The sequence below is a fragment of the Eublepharis macularius genome, chromosome 7 (genome assembly GCF_028583425.1).
Source record: "Eublepharis macularius isolate TG4126 chromosome 7, MPM_Emac_v1.0, whole genome shotgun sequence".
Lineage (NCBI taxonomy): Eukaryota > Metazoa > Chordata > Lepidosauria > Squamata > Eublepharidae > Eublepharis > Eublepharis macularius.
Genome location: NC_072796.1, coordinates 86,324,754 through 86,344,206, shown reverse-complemented (window position 1 = coordinate 86,344,206; position 19,453 = coordinate 86,324,754). Strand labels below are relative to the sequence as shown.

Sequence of the window (19,453 nt, the reverse complement as noted above, 5' to 3'; positions counted from 1 at the left end):
TACCTATTATCTATATTATAGATCTATTGCTTCTAATACATCACTAAAATATTATATATACTCCCCTATTACCTATTCAACCTTATTATTCAACCTTATTTCTTTCCATATGAATACACTGTCTTACTCTTAACTTTATAATGCTATAATACTATAACTCTATACTAATCCAATAAAATATAATAAAATATACCCCCTTCTAACCTTAAGTAAAGTTCTATCTCCCCCTTAACAACTATCCAAAGACCACAATTTCCCCTTCATGTCCCACTTTTTCTCCACATATTTCTTGAATTTTTCCCAACTTAATGTATATTCCAATACTTCTTGCTCTTTCAATTTCCTCGTTAGTTTGTCCATTTCTGCCGTATTCAGAACTTTCAAGATTCCAGTCTTCCATAGATGGTATCTCCTGAGTCTTCCACAACTGTGCATAACACATTCTGGCCGCCGTAATCATATAAAATACCATAACTCTATCCATTTTATCAAAGTCTTCTAGGTTCATACATAATGACAACAATTCCGGGGTTTTAATTACATTCCTTTGTAAAATATCTGACATAACCTTTACTATATCCCCCCACAACTGTTTTGCCTTGTCACAAGACCACCATATATGATAAAATGAACCTTCATGTTGTTTACATTTCCAACATTTATCAGACATCTATTACCATTGGCCAACTTCTTCGGTGTTAAATACCATCTATACATCATTTTATAAACATTTTCTCGCACCGTGGTACATGCTGAAATTTTAACTGTATTTTTCCATAACTTTTCCCAAGCTTCCATTGAAATTTCCCTATTACAGTTCATTGCCCATTTAACCATCTGAACTTTAACAACCTCCTCCTCTGTGAACCATTTCATAATATCTTGTATATTTTAGAAATCATTTTCTTCCCCCGCTGAAGCAAGCAGTTCTCAATCTCAGAATTTTGTAGCCTAAAACCATTTTTCCTTTTGTCCTTCTCATACAAATCTTTTATCTGCATATATTGAAACCATCCATATTGGAATGGCAATTCATCATTGTCTTTAAGCAAATAATTGTTCTGTTTTATCTCAAGAATGTCTTTGTATGTCAGCCACTCTTCCCCTGCATATTCTGTTCTTGGATTTACTACTTCAGCAGGAATAATCCACATTGGTATAGTCTCTTCCATATATTTCTTGTATTTGGTCCATACAGCAAACAAGCTTCTTCTTACATAATAATGTAAAAACATAGAGTCTGCTTTTACTTTGTCATACCATAGATATGCATGCCATCCAAATAGTTTATTATATCCTTCCAATGCTAACAGCTTCAAATGCTTCAATGTCAACCATTCCTTTATCCAATCCAAACATACCGCTTCATGATATAATTTAAAGTTTGGTAATTGTAAACCTCCTCTTTCTTTTGCATCATACAGTACCTTCATTTTAACTCTGGGTTTCTTTCCAGCCCAAACAAAGTTTAAAATCGTTCTCTGCCACTTTTCAAATTGTTTACTATCTTTAACAATAGGTATTGTCTGTAGTAGAAACGTCATTCTTGGAAGAACATTCATCTTAATTACTGCAATACGGCCTAACCGTGACAAATTCATTTTGTTCCATTTAATCATGTCTTTATTTGTTGCCATAGCTTGTCATAATTATTCTTATATAAATCGATATTTTTTGCTGTCACTTCCACTCCTAAATATTTAACTTTGTTCACTACTTCACATTCTACCTTGTCCATCAACTCCTTTTGCTGTTGTTTAGTCATATTTTTACACAATATTTTGGACTTCACAAATCCAGCTAAATCTCCAAAGTCTTTCATTTTCTTCATCAATTTAGGCATGCACTCTATTGGATCCTCCACTATCACCATTACATCGTCGGCAAAAGCTCTGACTTTATATGAAAATCCTTTTGTCCTCAGTCCTCTTATTGAATTGTCTTCTCTTATTTGCCTAAGTAAAATCTCCAATACCATTACAAACAGAAGTGGGGAAAGCGGACACCCTTGTCTTGTTCCTTTTCTTATTTCCAACTTTTTTGTTACATCCAAATTACCAATTATATTTGCAGATTGATTTTTATATATTGCTTTTATTGCTTGTATTCTTTATAAAAATCATCTTTAGCTCCATTCGGCGCATAGATTCCTAAAACCAGGGTCTTCTTAAAATTTAAAGTGATCTCTACAGCTAAATATCTTCCCTCTTTGTCTTTAAAAATTTAGGGTCCAATTCCTCCTTTATATATATCACAACCCCTCTTTTCTTTTGCTTGGCAGATACCCAAAATTCTTGCCCCAATTGTCTGTTTTTTAAAAATTTACAATCTTGTTCTTTGATGTGAGTTTCTTGTAAACATATTATATTACAATTTTGCTTCTTTACCCAATGAAAAATTGCTTTGCGTTTTTGAGTTCAGTCCGTTAACATTCCAAGATATTAATTTGTACTTCATATTACTCCTTTTTAGCGGTTCCTGGAAAGTCTTTTTCATTATCAAACAAAAACACCGTCATGTCATGCTTTGACTTAATGTTCACTCTTGCAGATTGGAAATTAAAACTTAATCCTTCAGGTATTTCCCACCTGTACCTGATACCCTTCTCTCTCAATTTTCCAGTTTGTTCTTGATATTTTTTTCGCTCTTGCAAAATTTTCTTTGGCAGCTCTTTCTTAATTCTGACTCTGCCTCCCTCCATTTACAATGGGTTTTGAAAATGCCTGCTTAAAATTTCCTCTTTCATTCTTTTAGTTGTCAGTTGTGCAATTATATCTCTGGGTAAATTCTTCTGCTGTGCATAGGTGAAGTTTACTCTATACACCAAATCCAAATTAACTTCAATTTCTTCTGGCTGCTTCTCTAAAAATTCTGCCAATATTGCAATCATTTGATCTTGCACATTCTGCGTCATAGACTCCTCGAAATCTTAGCTGATTTTCTGTAATTTTACATTCCATCACCGCTACACGTTCCTGTAGTGCTTGATTTTCCAATTTTAAGCTAGAGATCTTTTGCTCCACCTCCTGCACTGTTTGATTTGTTGCCTGAAGTTCTGTTTTTATATCATCTATACTCTTAGCCAACTCTGTCACCTCTGCTTTTATTAAGTCTTTTATATTTTTAATCAAGCTTTCCTCCATTCTTTGCATAGATTGGCCCAACTCTTTGTTGCTATCTAGCACTTTTTTTTCTAGCACTTCTATAGCAGCTTGCCATTCTTTTCCCCCTTTCTTCATCGTGCCTGGGCTAGCTTTGGCACCACACCAAGTATCAGCTCTCTTTCTAAGCTCCGTTTTTAAAAGTCCACTTCTATACTAAGCCAATCTATATTATATCTCGTTTTAAAGCCATTTTAAAATTTTAAAGTCTTATTTCAAATTCGTCTTTTTGACCTTACCAAGATGTCGGGCGCAATTTCTCTATGATAAAATCCTGTTTGTCCCTCTTTTCCCTTCTCAGAATGGCAGGCTTTCACTTCCTGCTGACCTTTCAATTTCTCCTTCTCGCGATGTTTTCTTTGTTTTGCTTCCGCGTTCTTCTCCGCTCCCACTTCCTTCTTGAGTTGATTCCTCTCTAGGCAAAGAAGCTCGCTGCTCTCAGCATCCTCTACAGTCTCACGATGCTCTGTCCGTTTCCTCTCACGCTCCCTCCCCTTTCTCACTGCCGTTATCTTTCCCAAAACCACAGGTATGTATAAACAAAGCTTATTTTTTTTCTTTAGCGCTTTATAATTCCATCAAAACTCCACAGCTTTCCCAAAATTGGCTTTCTCCTTTACTCAGCTAGCAGCCACGTCTTTTTGTTTCACTTCTTTTAACTCTTTCTTCCACTATTAAGTCCGGAAAATATGATAGTAATCTTTACCTTTCTCTGTTACCCTTGGGTTTTTTGTGCTGTTTCTTCCGTTCAAAGATGGTCATATTTGATACAGAAGCTTGGTTTCTGGCGATCTTATGCCGTAATTCAACTCCAAAGAGATCTGCAGAGATCTTAGCTCGCCCTTCCCAGAGGGGACCTCAAGGCGGTGAGGGAAATCCTTTATTCAGAACCCCCCCCCATTGCCGAGATCACTCACTCTCAGGGTCCTGTAGCATTCTAGACCCTCTCCTGCCTGGAGAGGGGTGGCAGCAGGCGATCTAAGCACCTAGCCTGCCTAAAACAGATGCTCTTGCTTGCCCAGCTCCCCGGGCAATGTCAGGTCGCCATTAATCCAAGCCGGAAGTCCCATTAATCCAAGCCGGAAGTCTCTTCTTATTTTTATCCTGAACTACTCTCTAATTCTGTCCCATTTCACTTGGAAATAAGTCTTGTTTTTCAATAAAACTTGCTTCCAAATAAGTACACTTAAAAATAGGGTTGCTGACAGGCCTGGAGAAAAATGTTCTGTCCCTTTAATAGAGGCTTAATATGTGGAAATGGGCAGCTGAAGCTTTTCATGGCATAGAGGTATGTAACATCATCTGGTAAATAACATCCCATTAAAGCCTCTGTTAGAAGGACTGATCATTTTTTCCTCCAGGCAGTTGGCTCCACTACTTAAAAGTGGAGCATTAATTTGTCAACATTGTCATAATTAGCAGTAAGTTGTTCTTTCCTCTCTGAGGGATAATTTCTCATGGGAAAGTCTGCTACATCTCTTGATTTGTGTTAAATTGGACATCAGCAAAACTACAAAAGTGTGAGTGTTTTGATGCCTGGTTAAGGAGTTTTTTTGGCAGGAACTCACAGCATTTTCACAGGGAAAAACAGTAATTTAATTATTACACAAGTAAGCAAGCATAGCTTAAAACCAGTTTTTGCCAGTCTGTTAGTAGTGGTAATAACTATTCAGTTTCAAAACTGTCAAAGAAGCTGCCAAGACCATGACTACAATTTTTAAAAGATATTATCAGTAAAACCTTCCTTTTATTTACGTCACAATAATAATTCTCTGATTATATGTCAGTTGTTTATAGCAAGGAAGAGTTGTGAAGTGTGTTCTCTTCTCAGCTTAAACTCCAGATGTACTATGAACTCAAGGATTTCAGTTCAGTTTCCTGTTGACCAAACTGCTTGTTCTATTTCAGGTTCCTTTTTTTGCCTGTCTGATGCAATAAGCACCTCCGCTCAGTTTTTCAGGGATGTGTTCAGTTTGTGACAGAACTTGAATGACACTAGCTAAGCTGCATAATTAAAGTAGAGTCTCTAAAAGGAATGGGAGTGCCACAGAGGCAATATATGCAATTGTGTCTTCCATACAAACTGCACAGTATCTAGGGTTATAGACTTAGTCACTTTGTGTAGATTATATACTACCTTCTAACTGACCAATCCTACAATCAAGAAGTTTATAGTGGTAGATTTTTCTGCTCTTTGCTTTGCACATACAGAAGTGTGAGTTCTAATCCACGTTAATGATTGTAAATAAAGAAAATAAAGAATGAGTTAATGCAGTATGCAGTTATGATACATAGGAAGTATGCAGTTACATAGGAAAACTGTTGCTTTTCATTGTAGCATTTTTTCCTATTTAGCTCTCCCAAGTATTTAAAAACCAAGAACTGTTGGGTGGGCATATGATTAAAAGCACATTATCCAGGTAGCCAGTTAGGAATACATAGAATTGCATTCTTATTGTATATGATGATGAAATGACACTGAACAGTGTGAGATTACTTCACATTTGCTTGTCCTTTTTTTTCAATTCAGCGTCCCCTATGTCATTATGCTATGACTACAAGTAACATCCCTTTTTGCCAGAATAGGATAATAATTATGCTTTCTCATTTTTGCAGATGTCTCAAAGCATGTCTTCAGTGTCACTAAGGCATTCTGAAAAAATAGCTATCAGAGAGTAAGTATTTGTTTTAATGAGCAGTAAATGAAATTCTTTTCTTCTGTTTATTTGTCATACTGTGTTTTTTAAAATGTATAAGTACTATATTATTCTTAAATAATATGTTCAGAAAATTTTCAAAAGATCTATCGTTTTTGTTTCATGTAAGTTTATATGATTTGTTGTTTTAGGTGGACGTGACAGATCTTTACTTGGTTTATTTGTGTGTTCAGGTTTTTTCCCCAAGATTGAAATGGAGGCTACATTGTAAGATAAAAAATTGTGTTGGATAGTCATTTCCTTGCCTGTAGCTAATTTAAACTGTCTAGAGACATTAATCCATTCAGATTTGCTTGTCGATTGCATATACCCAAATGCTGAAGTTGACATTTGTTGAAAGGACAGCATCTTGAGCACTTAAGCTGTTGATATATCTTGTGAAAATCCTTAAACTATTTGCTAGCAGACAGAATGGATGTGCTGTAGAGCAGGAAGAAATGCCCTTGTGAGCAACATAGTTTTTTGAGTTAGTGGCACACAGCAGGCTCACTTAAGCAGAGAGGTCTTCAGTGGTAGTATTAATGAAAAAGTCACATGTGTCATGTCTTCTTTAGAAATGTCTCTTTGCATGGGACTATTTTTTATGTTTACTGTGTCATTAAAGAAAGCAAAATTTTAAATGAGCATATTCACTGGCAGAGTTCCTTGTTTAATTATAATTAGCGTGTAAACATCTTTTGATAAAAATTACTTAGAAACTGAATATTCAGATTGTACTTTTTGCACATGCCTTGTTAAACATTCATTTTAAGATGATTTGAATTTAACATACTCATCATCTTTGGTATCAGCAGAAGGCCCAAATAAAGCGGGGGGGGGGGTGTTGTGCCCCAAATCATCCAAGATTGATGGGAGCTTGTATTTCATCCCTTCATAAACAAATGCTTCTCTGCACTCGCATTGTCTCATTATCACAGACCTGCCCCCATTAAGCAGGCAGTGAATGAATGAAGCAAAACTCTTCTGATCCAACTTCTCAGCCAGGCAAAAAACAACATATAAAGTAGAAATGGCCTTCACTCATTGTTCATGCTCAACTGCAGCAGTTTGCTGAAAAGCTTTTTTGTTTTCAGTTACTGTTCAGGCTGGCTCAGAAGATGCTTAGAAGAAAATGATGAGCCATATATCTCTCTCTCCTGACAGAGTGTTCATGTGAAAATAGTCATAAGAATGCAGGACCAGGTTTGAACTCAAAAAGCAATTCAGTCTGTTACTTTAAGGTCATCTTTTATGGTGGCTTACCGAATCAGTTTGTGTTCATGATGGAGTTGTTCGTATGAACAGTATTGGCTAGACATGCACTGAAGTCTGCCTGGACAAAGATAGCTGTATAGATAGAAAATCTCCAGCTGTATGCCTAAGAACTGCTTTGTTCTTTGTTTGCACTCTACTTCATGTCTCCTATGAAGCTGTAGAGCAGACAAAGTAATAATAACCAAGACAGGAGAAAAGAATTCAAGGCTTATGACAAAAGCTCACCAAAATTCATTTTACCACTCTGATTGGTTTAAAGTTTAACCACAAACAGGCTGGAGGGTAGTGGCTACCTGTATCACACTACTCATGGTATTTATACCCTTACTACACACCAAGTCCTTATGGAAAAGTTCCAGAACGGGTCTAGAGAGCAGAATCCACTAGTAGAACAGATCTACGGCACCCAGTTTCTTTTGTGACTCTCATCTTGTAATATAACTTGTCTATTTTCAATATGCAGTATAACTGTCTGTTTATAATTCCTACAACGAAACAGGATTCTCTTACAGCCATAAGTGGATCTGTTTAATACTGCAACAAAAGTGGATGAACAGATCTCTTAAAGCAGTCACTTTCTGAGCACTTCCTTTTTGTCTAGTTTTCAGGTTGGTGATTTGGTTCTCATTATTTTGGATGAACGCCATGACAACTATGTATTATTTACTGTTAGCCCAACGTTGTATTTCCTGCATTCAGAATCTCTCGCAGCACTGGACCTCAAACCAGGTGAGTGTGGTAAGTGTCATAACACTAGAGTACATATTCAGAATATTCTTTAAGATTTAATCATTACTTAATATCAAATAAGCTTTTTATGATTATGCATGAACATGCATATATATGTATAGATAAAACAATTGAGGTTATATTCAACTGTAACACACAGTAAGTTTGGATCCAGAAAAATCACATGATAGATAGCTGCTAGTGCTGTTTTGTGAACATTTGTACAGAAATTTAAGTTATTGTTGGATTGGTTTTAATTTGTTGGCTTTTGCCAGTTTTAAATACTGTTTGTTTTAAAAATTGATTATGTGCATCACCTTGAGTCCTCTTTTAGGCAGCCAATAAATGCAATCATGGCCATTTGAGATGCTGGAAAAATATAATCTATGTAAGCTATGAAGAGTGTACATACTTCATAAGATTTAAATGGCGTTAGACAGTTGCCCCATGCTATCATCTCCCTGTCCTGTGAAACATGTATTGTCCTGTGTTACAGGGTGCATGTTTTTCTTATCTTGGTGCTGATCACAAGCTATAGCAGAAAAACTAAAATAAAGAGGCTGTTACATAGATTGTCATGGACAATTTTCATACAGTTTTTAAAATACTTTGTATAGTAATGGGAATTTTTTCATGTAGCTTCAGGTACATCTAGAAGACCCTGGGTGCTAGGGAAAGTAATGGAAAAGGAATATTGCCAGGCAAAAAAGGTAAGGAAAGTTAGTAGAATTTGGTTTAGAGGATTCCATGATCTTTACTCTTGTTGAGTTCTACTTGAATATACAATCCTGTATAAAAGTATGGTGCAGGAGTAAAACTGAAAGTAATAAATAGAGACTTCAACTTTCAATTCAACGTTGAATTTCCCCTCATTCCATTTCCATATATCACAAAATAAAGTCCAAGTTAGCTACCCTACTGCTATTTATTAATAGAATTGCTCTCAGTCAACTGTGAGGATTAAAAGCACTGTGTGATGAAAATAGGTGGTGGTATCTCAGGAAAGTTACTTGGGAAATTTATTCAGCTGTTGCCTATAGCTATTCAACTGTTTATCAAGAAACAAGGCATCATTAAACTTTGTGCTGGTTTCCATCAAACGCTGCTAGATAGTATCTCAAAAACTGCTGTCTAGATTCCATCTCTTCATTTTTTGTTCTCCATTTCTTTAGAATTCTCCTTCTTTTGGATGCATTTAGCTGTATGCACCTCCAGATAACAATCTTTTTCCTTGCATGCATGAATTCACTTGCTTCTCAGAAGGAGAGCTAGCCACTGAGAATGTGCAAGGGCATTTAATTTATAGACAGATACTATTATTGTGCTAGCACAAAGTAGTGCTGTTACTAGTGTTGGCCTTCTTGTGCATAATAATCTGTACACCCGCTGCAGTTGCACTAGAGATACCTGCTTTAAAAGCATGAAGTGTCCCAAGGCTATCAAGACACCAAAGAAGCTTTGGAAAATAGTCTTTGGAGACTAGTTCTGATACATCATTCTAAATATTCCTTTTGTTTGCTTTTTTTGCTTAGGCGCAAAACAGATTTAAAGTTCCTCTAGGTACAAAGTTCTACAGAGTAAAAGCGGTGCCATGGAACAAGAAAGTATAACACATAATGGAAACTCAACATCACCATTTTTTCTGGCTTGGCCTTCAGTGTTCATTCATCACTCCAAATAGCACATCATCGTTTTATACTGAGGTCATATGACAGTGCTCCACTATACAACTGGGTTTTTTTCTTTTTTTAAAAAAATGTATTACATTTTAGAAGTAAGAATTTCATCAAAATGTCTGGCCTAACTGTTCCAGTTTTTTACCCAAATAACTTTAGACATGTGGACCAAACAACTTCATTTTTTTTCTGAAAGGGCAAATCCTGTTTTGTCATGGCTTATTTACTAGCCATGTTAATTGCCTGTTAATTATACATTAGTTCATATTAGCTGTTTAAATGTTAGCTACCATTATTACCAGCATACGTCCTTTTGTGAAATCATTACAAAGTACTTGCACTCTTTAACAGATCTTTATAATAAGTATAAATTCGCCAGATATTTAAAGAGTGTTCATTGCATGCGGATAATCATAATTTTCTTCAACATGAGTTTGCCTCAGTAAATGAAAGGTAACAACTGCAACTTGCTTTATTGCGTTAAAAAGCCCTTTAATATAAAAAAGAAGAAAAATTACTTGATGAGCTGATACCAATCAGTCATATGTAAATCTCCAGTCTTCAGAAGCATTTTTGAAGGATTGATCACAGATTTTGAAGGGAAGTATTTGTGCTCTTGTACCTAAATGAAGCACCTGGAACTTCCCAAACCAGAGAAAAGTCTTGTATTAATCTGTGTAGAAAAATCATATTGATGCAATTGTATTTCATGGCCGAGATTATGGAGGGGGGAGGGGGAGAATCCATTGTACATTAACTATAAAAAGGTCACTTAAGTAACAAATTATTGTATTGTAAAAGACATGTAGAATTTTAAAACAATAAAGATTCGAAGCTGTAAATGTCTGAATGGTCTGCATGCTTTTTAAACACCAGTGTGGCACAGCAGTTCTATCCAAGACTGTTCTTGTAAATTTAAAATTTAAATGTATAAGAATTTTTATGAATATAAAATGCCTGTATTATTCCAAAAGAAATAGCGTTCTACATTTTTCAGTGTATGGTTGAGCTAATAATTTAAATGATAGTTCATGTTTGCACAGCGGAGCATATAAATAAAATTGTTCAAATAAATTGCTTGGGACAAGGCAAAATCGTGTGTTTGTTCTAACATATTTGGGGAGGGCCTAAAAACTGTCTTTCTGATTGTACCTTGTTCTCTTGTGTTATGGAAGGACAATTACACAGAGTGCTCCTAGGAATTACACATTTACTCCTAGGAATCTTGTAACCAGATAACACTTTAAGCCAGTTTCAGATGTTCACTCTTTTTCTGATTTTTGTGACTGTATGGTGCTTGGGGATAGAAACATGAAAATGGATCTGTTTCTACCACTGCACTTGTTTTATTGTAAGCACCCGCATAATGTAGTAGTTGAAAGTGCTGGACATGACCCAGGAAAGGCCCAGATCTGAATCTGTGTTCCCTGGTTGACTTCAGGTCAGTTATGCTGTCAGCATGTGTGTTATATGCTGTCAAGTTGCCTCCAACCTATGGTGACCCTGTGAAGAAAAGACCTCCAAAATGTCCTATCATTTGCTCAGATCCTGCAAACTGGAGGACGTGGCTTCTTTTATTGAGTCAAGCCATCTCGTTTTACATCTTCCTCTTTTCCTACTGCTTTCCTCCTTTCCTAGCATTACTGACTTTTTCAGAGAATCTGGTCTTCTCATGATGTGACCAAAGTACAATAGTCTTCAGTTTTATCATTTTAGCTTCTAGGGATTATGCTCTCAGCATAATCATCCCCATATGCCACACTGAGCACATAGCAGGAAGACAGGAAATTTTCAGTAGCATTGTAATGCTACTGAAAATAATGGGGAAGATGTGTTCCCCCAATTCAGAATTTCACTATACAGAAATAAAATCAGTGTGAGGCTGTGTTTCCAGTAGCGGGGCAAGTGTCTAAAAGAGATGAACAAGTATGTTATGTATTTAGAAGTTTACTGTAATGTTTGAATAGAAACTCTTGTATAGATGAGGGAATTGATATCTAAAGCCTTTTATGTCTCCCTTATGTAAAGTCCTGTAAGCACATTACAATGGAAGTGAAAAAGCCTGTGCACATGCACACTTGGGAGCAATTCTCACAATGTTGGAAGCAACTTATTTAGACATCATATCCTAATTTTTTCTTTTGGAACATATGTTCCTATAAATGCTACTCCTGAAAAACCAGCTACTTATGGAACTTTGGCCATTGCTTACACCAGCCTCTCAGAAGAACTTTAGAAAGTATACTGTTCAAGTAATATTAAGTCATACGTTTAGAATGAACAATAATGGCTTTGGTTTTTCAGGAATATTTGTCATCTGTTTCATTTTATAATCTTAGTGTGTATCTAAAATGGAAATTCTGTCAAACAAAACCCTAACATGTTAAGTAATGATTCTGAACAGTCATCTGAAAAATATTTAGTTTACATACTTACTAGATATCGCAGTCCAGCTAGCTTATGGAAGTATGACTGCTATGTACTGCCACCTTGTCTCATCAGACTCCGCAACAAAAGAAAACAGATCTCTATTTTCATAATTTGAATAAACAGTGCATGCACAAGGAAGAGGATATACTGCATTGCCCAATAGTTCCTTTCCATTTTGGATGTGTCATTTCTGTATGGTTTTTATTCTTCTCAGTCTCTCATATGAAAACAGTTGCTAACATTTTTGTCTTGGGACAAAATTGGTAGCTAGTCAGCTTGACTTTATTACTCACTTCACTTTGAAACAAATAACAGAAAATAATGAAAGATAATTGAGGTTAATTTATAAAATCCCTACTCTGAAATGAAACTCCTTGGATAACAGTGGGCCAACCACTCTCAGTCTAATTTACAGGGTTGTGAGATAGAATTGTTGAGATTATATTCTGTCTTTTTCCCACTTCTCAACTGTTTTCTGTTGGTTTGAGAAATAATGAGGTATTAGCAGGGGTCATTTCGTAGAAAAAGAGCTGGAGGAACTCATTAGCATATGCCACACCCCTTCACATCGCCAGAAATGTGTCATTAGCACAATAAAGAGATAGGAGTGGGATAAGCCCACTCTTAGTTGTCTCTACTATCTATTGCTGTTTAAAGTTCATTGTACTAAATTCTCGAGACTTTCTCTGTGAATTTTACTGGTTGCTGGTTAATAGGACCAGAAATGATTGTTCTAGAAGCTTTCGATGGTTCAAGAGTACCAAGGAGTTGCTTTCTTCTCAGCAATTTTGCTTCATAGTCATGGTGTGCCTTTTATTTATTTTTATTTTTTTGTTGTTTTTGGTGGTAGTACAAAAACTCAAACACATGGAAAGGAAAGCAGGAAGGACTAACACAATTTTCTGGAATAGTGTCATGGCCAGAGAGAGAGCCTTTCTCCTAGAACTCCTGTGCTGGATGGCAAAGGTCTTTGCCCAGATCAATCCCACATCACCTTGTACTGTAAGCTAATGAGTGAGACTGGTTTCATCACATTTGGTTCTCTACACATTCTCCTCCTGCCAGGTGTTTTCAGCTGAATATTGTATGCCACAAAGAAATTAAAGTGTATTTCTCCCAACAGCTGTGGTGGTATTTCTTTTTCTGGTATGGAGACAATCCCCAGTTTGATGAAAGGAGTATAATGTGATATTTTGGAATAGGGCATGTAATCCACCTATTTCATAGGAGTGTAGGAAAATCATTTACAGATTTTGTTAGCCAATGGAATCTTTCAAGTAAATGAATGCATGTTAGCTGAAGCATCTAAATTAGAATCAAGTGCTGAGAAGCAATTGACTTGCTGGGCTTTAAACCACTGCTGTGATTTACATAGGGAGGGAGGGAGGTTACATTTTTTTTTTTGCAGTGGTCCCCTACTAAATCACACATTGAACTTTTACCTGGGTTTGATGCCTTATTCTGCCATGGAAGCTCACTGGGTGACCTTGGACCAGTCACAAACTCTCAACCTAACCTACCTCACAGGGTTTGTTGTGAGGAAAAAATGGAGGAGAAGAAAATGATACAAGCCACTTTGGGTCCCCACTAGGGAGAAAGACGGGATAAATGAATTAATTTTTTTTTAAAATTAACTTACCTTGGGCTTATGATGTGAGAGCTCTTCGCAGTTGACATACTGTTTCCATGTGATCCTAGGTCAGGAGAAAAGTTCAGTTCTCTCTGATACCCACCATTTTAAGCTTGTTAATAAAAGCTTTCATTTTCTTTTTTCTCCTCCTTATTTATGCCTACTCTGAGGTCACTCCTACCTTGTCTTATCTAATAAATGCCTATCCTCTCTTTTGTGTCTTCCATACGCCGGTGAGCGAGCTGTAATTAGGAGAGAAATGCTGTTTGACGTGCTGTATTTCGGATCAGGCATCTGATGAAGAGAACTTGATTCTCGAAAGCTTATGCTACAATAAAATAAAATCGATTAGTCTTAAAGGTGCTACTGGACTCTTTTTGATTGTCTGTAAAGTATCTTCCATTTTGTCTCTGGCGTGTGGCTTGTTCTTACATGTCTATGATTTCTTAGCTTAATTGCCTTTTGGTTTTTCTTCTTATAACAATTTTCCCACTTTTACAGCAGTTCCCATTGTTAAGCACCTCTCAGGTCAACAGGCAGAAGTGTTCTTTTATGCTGACTCCGCTCGGATGAAGTGAGAACCTCTGGACCATGGATGGTACTCTGCTAGGCCCCTTGATTCTTGTATTACTAGGCTATATAGAGATACGGTGTGCATGGTAATCATCTTTGTATCCCTATTTCTATTCTATCAAAGCTAAGATAACTCTTTATGGTAGAATCTTGTTGAGAACTTTAGCCATTGGAGCTAAAAGCATCTTTCTTCATTTCAGCAAGGCATCTCTGGAGCTCAAGCCTATTAGTTGTTTTGAGTTCCAAAACTGAACTAAGTAATAAAGGATGAGTTTCTCTCATATTCTGGCCCGCATCTGGATTGAGGCTGGTCAGCGCTGCTTGTGTTACTTGATCTCACAGCAGCGTTTGACACGGTCGACTATGATTTGTTGGCCAGCCGCCTTGCCAACGTGGGGATTAGGGGGACAGCCTTACAGTGGCTGGTCTCCTTTCTCCAGGGTCGGGGACAGAGGGTGGCGCTCGGGGGAGATCTATTGCCCCATCACCCTTTGGTGTGTGGGGTTCCCCAAGGGGCGATACTCTCCCCGATGTTATTTAACATCTATATGCGCCCCCTCACCCAGTTGGTGCGGAGGTTTGGGCTGGGTTGTCATCAATACAAGGATGACACCCAACTTTTTCTGTTGATGGAGGGCCGGCCAGACACGGCCCCAGACAATCTGGCCAGAGCTTTGGAGGCTGTGACGGCATGGTTGAAACAGAGCAGGCTGAAATTGAACCCAGTGAAGACGGAGGTCCTGCAGCTGGGACCGGGGCTGCCAGATGTTGGGATCCAGCTCCCTGCCCTGGATGAGACACCACTGGCAACTTTGCCAGTGGTAAAAGAGTCTGGGTGTGCTCCTGGATGCCTCCCTATCGATGGAGGCCCAGGTCACGGCAGTTGCCAAGTCTGCATTTTTCCATCTTCGTCAGATCAGGCAACTTGCCCCCTACCTGACACCCCAGGACCTGGCTACAGTGATCCATGCAATGGTCACCTCCAGGCTAGATTACTGTAACTCACTCTATGCTGGGCTACCCCTGGGCCTGATCCGGAAACTACAACTGGTCCAGAATGCGGCGGCACAGGTCCTGACTGGTATACCTTACCAGTCACACATCACACCTGTCCTGCGCCAGCTGCACTGGCTTCCGGTTGAATTCTGAATCAGGTTCAAAGTGTTGGTTCTTACCTTTAAAGCCCTGAGTGGGTTGGGACCGGCATATCTTCAGGACCACCTCTCCCTGTACGTTCCCCGGAGATCGCTTCGATCAGCGAATAAATAATTACTTGTGGTCCCCGGCCCTAAGGAAGCCCGCCTCGCTTCAACCAGGGCCAGGGCCTTTTCAGTCCTGGCCCCAGCCTGGTGGAACGCTCTGTCAATGGAAACCCGGGCCCAGCGGGACATATTATCGTTCCGCTGGGCCTGTAAGACAGAGCTGTTCCGCCAGGCATTCGGTGATTGAAGGGGGCGGTGCCATGTCGGCCTCCCACCTTTGGGGTGGGGGAGGGTTCTCCCCACCACTGCACTTTGTTAATTTGTTTTACTGTTTGTATATTGATTTTAGTTCTTGTTTTTATCGATTTTAACTGTTCACTGCCCAGAGCCCCTGAGGATGGGCGGTATATAAATTAAAATATAAATAAATAAAATAAAATAAATATTACTTGAACCACCTTCAATCCCTTCCCCACATATATGATTGAAGTACTATTTTCAGACAGGCCTGAACCCCACAGTATATCTTTTTAAAAAAAATTAACCAGAGAACATACAATTGCAAACAATACTCATTTAGAGCTGAATCGCTGGCAAATGTAATAGTTATGCACATCACAGTATGTGTAGGATGTTTCATACTGTATTAGGGAAACCCCAAAGTGATATGCTCAACATGAAGTTTGGCGTATAGAAGGGAGTTTGGGAATCCTGATATTTGAGTAGTAACATAGTGAGTGGTAACTGAATGGATGGACATTCCATTGGTGGGTGTTGATTTTCTGTTTTTTGAAGCTTCATTCATATGGATGGAAAATACTGAAGAGAGAACTGTATAAAAGGGTAATACCCTTAAAAGAATGACTGCTAAAATTCATTTGCGCAATGTTCTTGAATTTTCCATTGCATTGCTAATTCTTTTTACTGGCCATTTCTGACTAAGCTCTTTGACTTGGAGTTTATAAGAAATTATGCACCAAAAGGTCCCATTGATCATTTATCTAGGCATTTAAAATTGTCTTATTAGTTGAACCAAGAGAACTTTTTTCTATATACGTCTCTATCCATTTTATATCCCATGCTTCCTTCAAGGAGCTCAGGGGCACATATGAATCTCTTTCCTCCATTATATTCTCACAAAATGCTGTGAGGTAGGTTGGGTTTAACACAATTGCACTGAGGTCCTCTCATTCTCTCCTCCCAGTCTCCTTCCCTCCCCATCACTAAGAACAGCCTGAAGAGCTCAGTTGGCTGGGGTGCATGCTTGTGAAGAATCAACCCCTCTGAGGAAACTCCTTCCTAAATCCCCTTAATGGTTTTGGGATCCCTTGTAGCATATGCCACTATTCATGGTACCCTAATTCTTTGCACTCAAAAATATTCCCAGCACCTTGAGTTACCAGAAAAGTGAGGTGAGCATGCGTAGGCTTATCTCAGCAGCTAGGCAAGTGGGCAATGGTTCAGTGTAGTCAAAATACCTTTTAAGAAAGGATTTTTTTTAATTAGCAAAGACCAACACAGATGAAATGAGATTGCATCAGTTATAAAGAGATATGTTATAGAATGCTAAGAAATAAACCCAAAATAGAATTGCTAACTAGCTTGTACTTAATGTGATGTTACCTTGACATTCCACCATCAACCTGCCCTGAAGAATGGGTGTGGAGTAATAATAATAATAACAATAATAATAACATTCGATTTATATACCGCCCTTCAGGACAACTTAATGCCCACTCAGAGCAGTTTACAAAGTATGTCATCCCCACAACAAAACACCCTGTGAGGTGGGTGGGGCTGAGAGATCTCCAGAGAGCCGTGACTAGCCCAAGGTCACCCAGCTGGCTTCAAGTGGAGAGGAGTGAGGAATCAAACCCGGCTCTCCAGATCAGAGCCCTGCACTCTTAAACCACTACACCAAACTGGCAGACTAGCAGAGAATTTAGCAAAGAATGCTCTCCAGCATAAACCTTTGCTCTCTCTTGTCCCCTGCCCCCTTTTTGGCATGGTTTCTTCAAACGAACAGACTATTTCCATTATAACTAACAAAATCCACAAATGGGTTTGGTCAAAAGCAACAGAAGAAGCCATCAAAAAGCTATCTTTATTTTTGCATTTATTCATTTATATCCCACTTTTCTCAACAATGGAGACCAAAAATAGCTTACATTGTTATCCTCTCCACCATTTTATGCTCACTACAACCACTCTGTGAGGTAGGTTAGACTCTGTGTGTGACTAGTACCTGAAGATCAGCAGTACTGATGAGAATAGGTGAAGAGAAGGATTTCCATAGAGGCGCCAACCTGCATTTTGAATTGGGCTTAGAAAGAAATTGTTAACCAGCAGAGTTTTTAATGAACATAATAAGAAGCTCCTTTCTGTATGTACCAGTTAATACCTTGCATTCTAAGCCAATTGTAGTGTTCAACCAGTTTTCAAAGGCAGACCTAATGAAGTGCATTACATAGTACTCTAAAATGGATGCATCCAAAACATGGAAAACAGTGGCCACATCATGCTTTTCCAGGAAGGTTTGAAGCTGATGAACTAGCTGAAATTTGTTAAATGCTTCATCCACTGATAATGCTTGGGCTGAATCTAGTAATATGTTCAAAGTGCACAGTAATCTGTTAGGGGAAGAGCAACCCTATCTAAAATGGATGTTGGTTATTTACATCACCTGTCAAAAGCACCCTAGTTTTTCCTGGAATGAGTTTTGGTTTATTAACCCCTATCCAGCCCATTGCCTCCTTTAGATACATGTTTCAGAATACACAGCCTCATCTGAATTTGGTAAAAAGGAGAAGTACACTTGGGTTGTAATTGGTATATTGATGGTACCTCAATCCCAATCCTCAAATAAACTTCCCCAGCAATTTTGTATAGACATTAAGTATCATGGGAGACACAGGCAACAAGTAATATTTCCCCAGGAATGAAAGCTTCAAAGTATGGTGCTTCCAAATCATATCAAAGCTGGTCCAGGAGAATAATATGGTTGAGGCCACTGAGAAATCCATGAGAATCAATAGGCTCTCATTCCTCTGTCTTTCTTGTAGTGATGGTCACTTCAGTCCCAAAACTGAGAGAGGGCAGATTAAAATAAGTCTAGATCATCGGATTTATCCAAGAGTGTCTGGAATTCCATGGTCAGTACCGCTTGAACATTTATTTATTTTAATTTATGTCATTTATAGTCTACCTTTCTCTCTGGGACTCAAGGCGATTACACAGTGTGAGATTAGTACAGTCAATATCAGGAACATTTCCATAAACAATGCCATAGGGTAAATAGATAGAAGTTCACAAAGACATAGTATTAGTAGGAATCCAATACAACATAGTGGTGAGGTCTATGGTTCCTAACTCAGCGGATCATCTGAGATCCGCTCCCTACAATACAGCCCTCCTATCTGAATAAAAAGCCTTTTTGAATAATTTGGTTTTGCATCGTTTACGGAAAGCCATCTTGCACCAAAAGAGAACAGTCGTGACCTAGCCAATAATTATTAGGACACAGAGATGGCTTTTAAAGGAGCAGCTTCTTCTGTCAAAACACTCTCCTTCAGTGAATCATTAATAGCTTCTGAACCCAAAATGGTTACCCAGGCAAAATGTATCAAACATGCAAGTGACAAGCTACAACTCTCTAACCACTAAAGGACCACACTAAAAGAAGTTCATCCGAGCACTAGTAACTAGATTAACCTATGTTCTATAGCAATACTACAAAAAATGCCATTCAAATTAGAGCTGATGTAAGCAATTCTATCTCTGAAGTGACTTCCAAACAAGTATGTGCTTCTGAGGGATCCAAATTGTCTCAGGGGTTCAGATGAAGAACCTTTACCACTCAGAATAGCTGTGCTGGATGGTTTTTATAGAGATGCAGTTTTAACTAAGAGGTAGTTGTACTTTGTTGCCAATGCCATTACAGAAGGTACTCAAATATGTGTTTGCATCATGTTCAGCTGTACTTATTAAGCATTTCCCTCCATATATGCTGAAAATAGCATCCAACCAGATCCATTGCTCCTGGCTCTGGAGTGAATCAGGGTGCATACCTAGCACTGCTGTG

The 19,453-nt window shown here is 38.1% G+C and overlaps 1 protein-coding gene across 2 annotated transcripts in view; it reads left to right on the top strand.

The window, feature by feature from the left end:
• RB1CC1 (RB1 inducible coiled-coil 1) overlaps positions 1–10,379 on the top strand; it is a 102,467-nt gene extending 92,088 nt beyond the window's left edge. The window contains exons 21-24 of one of the 2 annotated variants that reach the window (XM_054984855.1): positions 5,778–5,836; positions 7,734–7,861; positions 8,501–8,571; positions 9,394–10,379. In XM_054984855.1, the coding sequence (XP_054840830.1) occupies positions 5,778–5,836; positions 7,734–7,861; positions 8,501–8,571; positions 9,394–9,471 (336 nt within the window). In that variant the 3' untranslated portion in view covers positions 9,472–10,379. Of the gene's footprint in view, positions 1–5,777; positions 5,837–7,733; positions 7,871–8,500; positions 8,572–9,393 lie in introns of both variants that reach the window. The other variant, XM_054984854.1, reaches the window with a different exon arrangement.
• Positions 10,380–19,453: the final 9,074 nt, after the last annotated feature.